At 44.7% G+C, this 10,903-nt stretch overlaps 1 protein-coding gene across 14 annotated transcripts in view; it reads right to left on the reverse strand.

The window, feature by feature from the left end:
• RBFOX1 (RNA binding fox-1 homolog 1) overlaps positions 1-10,156 on the reverse strand; it is a 541,423-nt gene extending 531,267 nt beyond the window's left edge. For 6 of the 14 annotated variants that reach the window (XM_085514226.1, XM_085514212.1, XM_085514225.1 and 3 more), the window contains exon 1: positions 9,682-10,156. In XM_085514226.1, coding sequence (XP_085370352.1) covers positions 9,682-9,684 — 3 coding nt within the window. In that variant the 5' untranslated portion in view covers positions 9,685-10,156. Of the gene's footprint in view, positions 1-9,299; positions 9,580-9,681 lie in introns of those variants that run through there. The other 8 variants (XM_085514227.1, XM_085514211.1, XM_085514203.1 and 5 more) reach the window with 4 other exon arrangements.
• Between the last annotated feature and the right edge of the window lie 747 nt (positions 10,157-10,903).

A 10,903-nucleotide genomic window follows, 5' to 3' on the forward strand; every position in this document is an offset into this window, starting at 1 on the left:
GCAACTTTCTGCCTGCAGCAAGAAGTCGGTATGCACCAACCTCTGAAGCAAAGCAAACACGCAGCAATGCAAAACCAATACTCAGCGACCCTACAGCTTGCCAGGGAACAGAGCTGACAGCCCAACTAACACACAGAAGGACCCAGAGAGGCGGCCATTAATGCACCACACAGCATCAGCATGGAAGCAAATCATTCATAATCTTCGGAACCAAACTACTCACACTCTCAGCAGTAGACACTGTCCAATTCACGTGTCCAGTTATCACAACAAGCAACAGATCAGCTCGGGACATCAGTCATTCCTTCCCCTCCAGCCCTCCCAGCTTCTGCAGGTGTGCAGATTCCAAATCCTGAGACGAGGCAGTTCTTGCTGTGGCAGCACCTTGTGCAGAAGGACCACCCAGCCTGAAGTGTCAAGCTTTAATAGCACTGCATTATAACATTCATTTGGAATTCCCTTTCAATTTCCTCGTTTGAGACAGTTTTATTAAATTATTTAAACTTCTTATATATTAAACATCAGCAGAACAGATTATTAAAAATGAAAAAAAAATAGAAGAAACAAAGGAAAGAAACAAAGGGGAACATGGTAACTCCAACCATTTAAAATGACATCTAAACTAATATCTGATGGTTCCAGCTCCACTACAAGCTGCTCTCTAAATTCACTACTCCAGCCCAGTTAACAGTTCTGGTTGGAACGAAGTGGTGTTGAAATGGGCACTGTTCATTCTGCAGAGGAGACACAAAAGATTTGGAACAATACGCAGACAACCTGTTGGTGCTTTGTGTTTGTGTGCAACCACAGCACCATAGGATGCTACCACCATGTGTGAGTCGTGCTTGTGGGCACCGCACCTATGTCCTTTCTGGAAGGATTTAGCCTTGTGTTTCAAAGTGTGGATTCTGTTATCCTTCCTCTTTTACATCCTGCTATAAAAGTACTGCCAAAGCCTAAAAAATGAAAAATAAAAATGCTTCTCAAAGTCAGTCCATCGGGTACTGCACACAACAGTGATTTGTGGGTACAGCCCTTCCCCTGCAATTTCTGTCACGGGCAAACTGAGAAAAACAAACCACAAAAAAAAGAAAGCTAAATAAGTCCAAAGCATTCTGAATTCTCGTGTTCTCAGAACAATAGCTCTTTCACACCTCAGTGTTATTACAGTGCCTCATGCAAACCTTCCCTCCCTACCCCTTTGCTAAATAGCAGTTTTAGCATAACCAGACAGCTACAAGACTAGCAGAAATAAGACTCCTAATTGCTACTTTTACCTTGGTAGTTCCAGAACCAGCAGATAAGAACAAATAAGAAAATCAGAACTGGCAAAGTGCCACATTTAGGAAATACACACATTGAAAAGGCTTGCATGATACATCTACAGAAATCCTACTCTCTTTTTTTCTTTTTTAAGTGGAAATAATTCAACTAGATTCAAAGAGAGAGCATAATATATGGCTAGTGCAACACAGAAGAACAAAGAAAACCTTTAAACTGACCAGCAAAGCCTTTCATTTCTCTTGATTGCAGCGAGCAAAACTGACAGAGCTCTTAACGTAAGAATGGGATACTAAGAAGTGCAAAAGTTAGAACCAAACCAGATTTCCACCTCCCGGCAAACATACAGAGCCTAAGGAGGGCTCCCTGGCTACAATGAAATGGAAAGTTACTTCAAGGGCAAGAATACAACCATGAGGACTGAGACCATGCAAACAGGAAAAGTCACGCAAAGAGAACTGCAAGGAAAATGAATGTGTGCTATCACAGACTTGGGGTACACACTTGTATGACTGTGTGCATCTGAACTTCTGTGTCCCAACAAGCAGTAAGTAATTAATCAGCTCTATATTGGATATGACAGTTCCCAAAGAGAGGAGGAAAGATCGCATTGGCCCCAAAACTGACTGATTTAGAGGCATTTTGCAGGGGGAGGAGTAAAATGGCCTTCAATACCAAAGAACATATGATTTTTTAATAAGGCTTATAAAAAGCAAAAGAATCTCTTGGTCTTGCAGAACCAAGTGCTCTTTACATTAGGCCACCACGTAAGTGCTGACCTGCTCCACCTGACGACAGGGTTTTCATGTTGGTGTTTCCCACAGCGCACAGAATAACCACTTACAATCTGTAAGTGATGCAGAACAGATTCAGGACTGAATCAAAATGAAAGAACCACTGTAAACCATAAACAATGAAATGAAAACATAAAAGCTTATGGGTAGATATCAGGAATTGGAAAACAGTAATAATGAAAGAATCTATATGTAAGTTGAGGACATGCAGAATGAGGCAAGTGTGCACAACAGGCAATATGGACAATTTGGGTATTTGGTGAGAGCTCATTACTTGCAACGACCAGGGGAAACCCAATCGTCTCCTGCAGAGGCAGCTGCAGACAACCACATTATCACGGTGGCAATATAGAAGAGATCATCATGAAGTGAAGAAGCCATTTGGAGTGTGTCTTAAATTAAGAAGTGGGAAAAGACAGTCTAATGCCATAGAAAGATCAGGAGGCTATCTAGATCCATTAATCTTCCTGCTGGGTAACTCTGTGTCACTCAATTCAAACAGCACTCTGGGACTTCCTTAGCATTTATATTGTTGCAGTCTTAAAATGGATATCACCATGTGGCTGATGACATTTTAGGTAGTTCATCTTCGAAGCTGGAGGAAAGGACATTTAAGTAACTACTCACATACAGAGTGGACTGTCTGCAGTGCAGGGAGAATTTTTTTTTATCCCAGCGCTTCATGGTGGAGTTTCATCATAGCAGCAGATTTCATCATATTATTTCCTATGCCACTGATCAAAGACAGCAACCTGGTAGTATGACTTGAAACTGTGGCCTCACTCAAGAAAAAAGCAAGACTTAAGTTCTGTGCCAAAGGAATGCAGAGAATGCTGCATCCAAAGGCAAAGTACTCACACAACTGCATAAATGTGAAGATGGAAGGCTGTTCTGAAACAGGTGTTTTATATTGTATTCCATATTTCCCTACAGAGACTGTAGAGAGGATCTTCATTTGCTCCATGAAATAACTGCTTTATAATCACACAGTCCTTATTTTAGTAAGAAAATTTGCAACAAGTTATATATGAAATATTCATTTTGCTACCCACGGTGATTAATACGCCATATTTTTAATTGGTAGCCAAAGAAGAAATCTATGAGTTTTGGATCCTGCTATATCAAAAACCAATACTTAGGAGGAAAGAGGATTTTTATTCTTTTTGCCCGAGAAGACAAAGATATCAATATTGGCTCCCTCACAGAATGACGTACTGGAACAGGCTGCCCAAGGAGGCTGTGGATGCCCCATCCCTGCAGGCATTCAAGGCCAGGCTGGATGTGGCTCTGGGCAGCCTGGTCTGTTGGTTGGTGACCCTGCACACAGCAGGGGGGTTGAAATGAGATGAGCATTGCAGTCCAATTCAACCCAGGCCATTCTATATGATTTAATGATATTGTCAGTTTTTGTAAAACTTTTTAAGGAAGCCAGAGAGCATCTCAAAGACAGACTAGAGAGCAACAGAGGCTCATCAAAGCAGCCAACTGCAACCACATCAGGCTTTCTCACCAGGGCAAAACACATAAATTCTCTGCTGTTTTATCTCATTTGATAATAGCTATGATCTTTATGAAACAAATCCATTTTTAGAACAATTGCCTGGTAAGACTGGATTTTGTTACACCTGTATCTTTCCCTACAACCGCTCTATCTGTAGAATACTTTGATTTCAAAAGCAAGAATACTGCCTCGATTAAACCTCTTAAATTTGCACATACACATACCACTAAAATAGTGCCCCTTTTAGGGATGAAAGTTTCTACCACAAGTTTGTTTCTTGAATTTCTCATTAAAACAATAGGTATTTTCAGACTGGCTTCTTATTATTCTCATCATACAATGTTCACTCATGTCTAATAAGGCACTCGAACGCAGAGAGAAGAGAATTCATACAAATGCTATGGAACTTGCTGATGAGTAGAAGAACAAGATTCTGTGAAGAGTACATCAAAACATGCTCACACTTTTATCTGATGCTAAAAAAAATTAAAAAATAAAAAAAACAATAATAAAAAAAAAATTCAAAGAAAAGTTATTAGTAAATGCCAGAAAGCAAAGGAAAAGTTTTCAGTCACAGCCAGCATCCTGATAGACTCAAGATCAATGAACTACAAAACACAGCAGGAAGAGGGCATTCACGAACTCCAGCTCTCGCTACTACTTGCTCAATGATGAGAGCCTTTAAAAATAGCACTTAGTTAAAATACATTCTTGATTTTTTTTTCTGAAGTGTAGCGACTGCTTTTTGCACCCTGTTTTCTTGGAGAGGGGCTCTATTCAGCTGTTTTGCCAACCAAGAAAGTTTACATTTTTCAGAGCATTTGTAAAGTTGGCCATGAACCGCTGTGCCTGATCCTACAGCCATCTGGCATCACGTGCCACACAAGTGATTTTGTTTTGCACACTTGCCCTTTCACACAATCCAAGACCTTCATCTCTACCTGCCGTAACGATATTCCCCCATGACTTTCCATCTAAAGCAGAATGGCAATTACTTTAATAGATATGAATTTGCTCAGCAATTTTCATAAAATCTTGAGTAACTGCAGTCAGTCTCACACAGACAGATCTCCCAGCCTGAGGTGCAGTGCTTCCCACTCTCAGGCAGTGCATCCCAGTGATGGGCTCTAAGGCACCTGTCCATCTAACTTCACCTCGTACGCCTTATTTACCTTGTTCCTTTCTAATAATTAGCTGCAACGCCTTTTCTTGCTATCTGAATTTTAAAACTGCATCCAAAGTCACGACACATTTCAGAATCAATCATAAAACATATGTAAAAAACTCCACTTATAAATATTCTTGTTTCTGAACAAGTTCTCCACGAAGTACAAAATCTGAAACAGAAGACAGGAATTTCAGATTGGGTATCAGGAAAGGTTCTTCCTCAGAGGGTGGTCAGGCATGGAACCCAGGGCACGGTTGCAAGCTATTGGAGTGCACGAAGTTGGATAAGTAGCATAATTCTTAGGTTGCCCTGTATGGAGCCAGGGGTTGGGCTCAGTGATCCTCGTGGGTCCCTTCCAACTCTGAAGAAATTAAACCTACGTGGTAGAAACTAAACTCTCAAGGTTTGACAAGCACATCTGTGGCATTCAGTTCTGCTTGATATCTAACTGTAATCCATACTGTGCATCAAACGCTGCTGCTTTGTTGTGCTCTTCAGAATGTTACATGTGCTTCAGTGCTCCTGCTATTTACCACTGTGAAATCCCAGCATCCCCAAAGTGGTTTCCCACGTCAAGTGAGATTTCCTTTCAGTTTACATTCATTTTCCAGCACATCAAGCTAAAGGACACGAGTACGATGATCTCATTTACAGTATGCTGTAGTCTTTGCTATATTAAAATTTAGCCAAGTAACTTCATAAGCAATTTCCTGTTTCATCACACGCAGACATTCAGAAAAGATGATAAAAGCAGCATCTATCTACTAATCGTGTATTCAAGAATACAGAATGTTAAGTTTCAGAGATTGCATTATACTTCCAAGGAGAATTTGTAGAGCAAAATAATTACGGGCACTAAAAATATCTAGCATTTAATTAAATAGTTAAAAACAAGAAGCAACAACAAACAACAAAAAAATAAGAGTTCCCGTTAATTACGTACAGAAAGATCCTCAGGGATGGGAGCTTTCTGTTCTCAAGGATCACTGCAGTTCTTACCTGTACAAATTCTGTGCAATCAAGTCAACTGATCTGCCACCGACATCACTGATTTTGCACTCAAACCCATAGTTAGGCTAACTAATACTGTGTTTTCTATTATAAGACCCGTTCATTCACTGCTCTCCGTGCTCTTCAGTTTTACTCGCATGCTATATTTACGAACACACAAGACAACAGCATCTCCAGATTTCTACAAGGAATAGAACATGTATCCACCCCAGAGAAAAAGTAGATCAGAGTTCTGCCAGATGCACAAAAGAGTTAGAAGAAAAATGCTTTTCAGTTGCTATATTCTCTCAGGCTGTAGTACTGTATATCAGTCTCACTTAAAGTAGGTCCATTTTATTTAGCCTATTACAGCTTTTGGAAAACCATATGTTTAACATACCCATGCCTTCCATAACTAAATAATACATCTTCTCGTGGTCAGTACTTGGAGCTCTGTCTTTAGAGTATACATCAACAATTACATCTAAAGATCAGATACTGCCATTTCAAAGCTACAGCTATTAGTAATGGTGAATTATTTAACTCAGCCCTTGGTTCCTTCCATCCTGTATTTCCAAACAGTTCAACTTCCCCTGCTACAGAAGAATACCAAGCAAACAGCTCTTTTGTTCTTAAATGACATATATTTGTCAGCACAAAGTGAGACTGAGGACAGAATTCCCATTAAATCCCTCTAAAAATTATCTAGGTATATGATTTCTGAAGATGTTTACGGTAATTTTTGCTGATTAATTGTCCTGTTCTGGCCATTTTTACATTTTCACCTCTACGACAACATTAAGCTCCATAAAACTGCAGTGAGCCATTGGGGCCACATCACGTGTCTAAGTTCAAGACATTCACAGACAAGAAAAGGAATGCCAACTTACCTTTTGAGTTGGGAAAGCATTAACCAGCCGTACTTAATCCAAATATTAAAGCAGAGATTGGCTACATACAGAACACACACTCCAAGCACACATCACCACCGTGCTCTGACTGCAATGTCATATTAAAGTGAGCGTTTGTGATCCAGCTTGTGGATGCTCTGCCAAATAGAGTACAGCCCCTCCACAGCCATACACCCCAGCACAGTGACTGCAGGAATTCCCATCCTGGTGCACACATGGATCTGCTCTCAGGTCAGTCACTGCTGGAAGCAACACTAAGACCACTACATGTTCCCCTTTTTATTAACAGAGTTAGTAAACATTGTTACATACAAAAGTAAACACTTCATTGTTACAGTGCCTCTCAAATGTACCTGCAGTAATGAATTAAGTGCTTTTTATTTAAAAAAAAAAGTCTCTCCAAAGGTCTTAAAGTGCACATCCACTCAGTTTATTTCTCATGAGAGCCAACTCTGTGATCTCACCAAAACCCAACGATACTAAATCCAAGAACAGATAAATACGGTTCTACCGCTTCTTCTACTACACTATTCCTAAAATAATAGCAATAATAATCAACACTTACAAAGAAATGTCCACACCAAATACATTTACTGCACTGTCGCCAACCCCCAGGGAACACAAAACAACAGGGAGATGAAAGCTAAACATTTTTGAAGGAATTCCTCAGCTTTCCTGAGTGCCATCACAACCCATCCCAAGACTGTTGCTGTGCTGGTACAGAGGCAGCAGTACCAGGTGTGGGGCACAAAGGCAGGGAGAGTGTGGGACTGTCAGAGAAGCGTGAGGTCCTGCAGAGAGCAGCAAGAAAAGCTGACAGAGGGATTAACTGGGTATAGCAGGGGAGAGATCGTTTGGAGGGAATGAGAAAAAAAAATATGAAGGAAGAGCATATACAGAGAAAAAAATAATAATAATAACCACGAGATGAAATAAACAAGCAAATAGCAAAAGCAGGAGAAGCAAAAGCAGAGAGAGGGGAATTAGAAAAGCTACACAAACATCCATCAGAGATGACACAGGTACAAAGTGATCCTGCCCGGGGCGCAGGGCTGGCCGTGTGAGGGCTGAGTCCCCTTCAGTTTTGCTATTCCATGTTTAACTTCAAAGGGGCTTTGTGGAGGGCTGCAGCCCGGGAAACAAGAAGAAACTTCAAAACCCACCTCCTGGCAGCCGTGGCCTAAGGCCATCACGTTCTCCTTGGCAGCAGGATGCAGTGCATGCCAGGCAGTGTGCAGGCAGTGAGGAGGTGTCACAGCAACAATGCTCTGTGCTGGGGATCGGACCTGTAACCCTAGGTTTGTACTCACACTTCATACAGGGAAAGCATCACATTATGCATCCAGGAATTAACAATTCTGCCCTCTTCCTCAACACTTGGCTCCTGCCAGTATTCTGTCACTTCAGGATGTCTTTTTATGAAGCCAGAAGAGCATTCTCGTCACCTCAAGGACACAAGTGCCGCAATTACAAGAACTATAAAAATCATCAGCATTCTGCAAATTTCATTCATTACATTTGTCAGCTAAGTACCGACAGTTAAGTACCAATAGAAAAGGGAAATACAGCCCTGACAACTATAAACAGAAACTCCATTTCAGGAAAGCCAAATCCTTTTGTCTAAGGTAACAACCAAAGCATGAATTGTAAATGCAACCTGCAGCAGCCAAGCCTCCAAAGTCATTGTGACCCAGTAATCTTGGTAATGTTGGACCTATCATCAGAAACACCACAGAGCTTCCTAAAACCTTAGGAACTCAAAGCTGTTCAAGAGAAAGAACATCAAGGTAAAGCTGCCACAGTTGGAGCTATACTAAGCCACTGCTACAGCCCTGGTAACTGGAGCATGTGGTGCCAAATGCTGTCCTAAAAGACGAGTGATCTATTGAGATACACACTGGAAATCCACTTCCCCACACCCTCGTCGCCATTCCCAATATATATTTTGCCAAGTGGCTGCTGTGACTATTTAGTCTATAAAGAAAAGATTTATTTGACCGTGAGGCAAATACAGATTTCATTGTAGGTTGCAATACACCCACAATCATTAATCTCCACCACAGAACACAAACTTCTTGCTTCTACTGCTATATTCTGTACGTAACACAGTTTCCACACTAAATGACGAATGTAACATACAGTGTCTCTGCTCTCTTCACTATCACGTGCAGAGTGAGAAAGAAGAGACTTTGGGACACCAACCTCTATTATACCTTAAAATTCAATTCGCATTGAGCAAACTGGATTTTATTTACACAAGTACATAAGAATCGAACAAACCCGTGCCCCATCTGCAAGCCAAGGGAGCCGAGCAATAGAAGTTGCAGATTAGGACAAAATCTTTCACACCTCGGCGCTGTGAATCAATTCAAACATTAGCCCGCATTTGTTTCACCATCTGTGTGAACCATGTCACGTTGGCAGCACGATCTCTAACAGCCATATTACTACATTTTGGAAACGCAGGAGATGTCAGGCTGTCACAGCGCCAAACCGGACCTCTGCTGGAGGGATGCAGCTCCAGGTGGAACCACCCGGACGAGCAAACCACCCTCAGCGCTGCTTCACCTGAGCAGAGCCCGCAGCCGGGGAACGAGCATCCCCCATTCACCGATAGAAACGTGCAGGAGAAAATGAAATGATGAATAGCCTACCATGGAAGTAAATAGCGACGACTTACAGGCAAGTAGTTCTCCAGCAGCTAAATATCTCCACTCTCTCAGCCAGTAACTCGGCTGACCCCAGCTTGGCCATTTTCCTCGTCCCTCCTTTTGATTTCCCGAGTCTCCGCCGTGCCGCTCTGCCCGTCACCCCTCCCGCAGCGCTTGGCGGAGCCGAGCCGGAGCCCCACACCCGCAGAGCAGCGCCCTAAGGTCTCCCCACCGCACACCTCGCCGCCCCCAACCCCACAGCCCCCTGGCGGCCCCGGGAACTTTCCGGCCCCGGTAGGAGCGCCGCCTCCATCCCTCCACCCGCCGCTTCGGGACGCCCCGCCGCCTCCACCGCCGCCCTCCTCCCGGCCCCAGCCAAACTCACCATAAAGATGCGGGCGGCGGCCGAAGGATGCGGCGCTTCTCCCGTCCGAAGGCAGCGGGATGCGGCTCCCCGCAGCCGCCCTTCCCCGCCCTCACGGCCGCACGCCGCGCCCCCGCTGCCCGGCTTCCCCCGGGCTCGCCGCCCGCCCCCGAGCTCCGGGACCCCGGGGCCGTCCCCGCCGCGTCGGGCGGTTGAGGGGGCGAGCGGCCGCTTTTCTTCCCTTCCCTTTCCTCTCCGACCAGTAGGAACCTCGCACCGCTCGGACTGGGACCTTAACGGAGCGGGCTGAAGCGATGCTGCTCTATAGCGCGCTCAAAGTGGCTCCGGGAGCGGGCAGAGGTGACCTTCAAGCCCGGCGGGGTGGGCTGAGCTGGGGGCAGAGCAGCGTGGGTCGGGCTCAACGAGGGAGGTGGCGGCGGCGACGGCGGCACTCGGGGCCGCACAGGAGCGGAGGCGGGCGGCACGGCGGCGGTGCGGAGCCCGGGCAGCGCCGGGTGGGGGAGCGGGGCTCCGCGGCACGCCCGAAGCCACGATTGGTGGCCACGCGGCGGCGCCCGGCTGCCCCTCGGGGCTCCAAAGCGCGGCCCGGAGCGCCCCGCAGAGCATCGCCCCCCGCCCGGTATCGCCCCGCAGTGCCAGCACCCGAGGCCGGAGCGCCTCGCCATCCCAACTTTTAGTCCGCGGTTGCACGGCTACGGGGCTTGTCCCAGAAAGCTGTGGGTTCGATGGGAGAATAGGGCACGGGATGTCAGTGCTGCACGCGAGAAGCCGATGGTAACTGAATAAATAGACATCAAGCGGCACTTGGGAATCCTCTGGTTAAAACCGTGCCCTTAGCGTTACTCAGGCATCTCTGCTTGCTTCCTCCCCTTCCTCCTGCCCGTAGGAAAGCAACTCTTACTCGAATCCTCCGCTCAGCTAATGAGAAGAGCAGCGCGCAGCCCTGCACACAGGGATTGCTCTCACACCACGTTGATAGCAGCTCCTTGTGACAAAGTTAGAAGGAAAACAAACCAGGACCTGCCGGAGCACTGCCTCGTCCTTTTCAATACATTAATTCTGAGATGATCAAATATTTTTTTGCGCTGCTCAACCTCCAGTTGATAAATTAATGCCACTGGGATTTAATTCAACATGTAAACCAGTGTTAGTCATAGACTGATATTCTGAGGGTAAGACAGATAGCGAGTTGTTTTAAATACGTGGATTTTAAATGGAAAAC

This window comes from Coturnix japonica, chromosome 13, assembly GCF_054131305.1.
Source record: "Coturnix japonica strain WE chromosome 13, WE-NBRP24, whole genome shotgun sequence".
Taxonomy (NCBI): domain Eukaryota; kingdom Metazoa; phylum Chordata; class Aves; order Galliformes; family Phasianidae; genus Coturnix; species Coturnix japonica.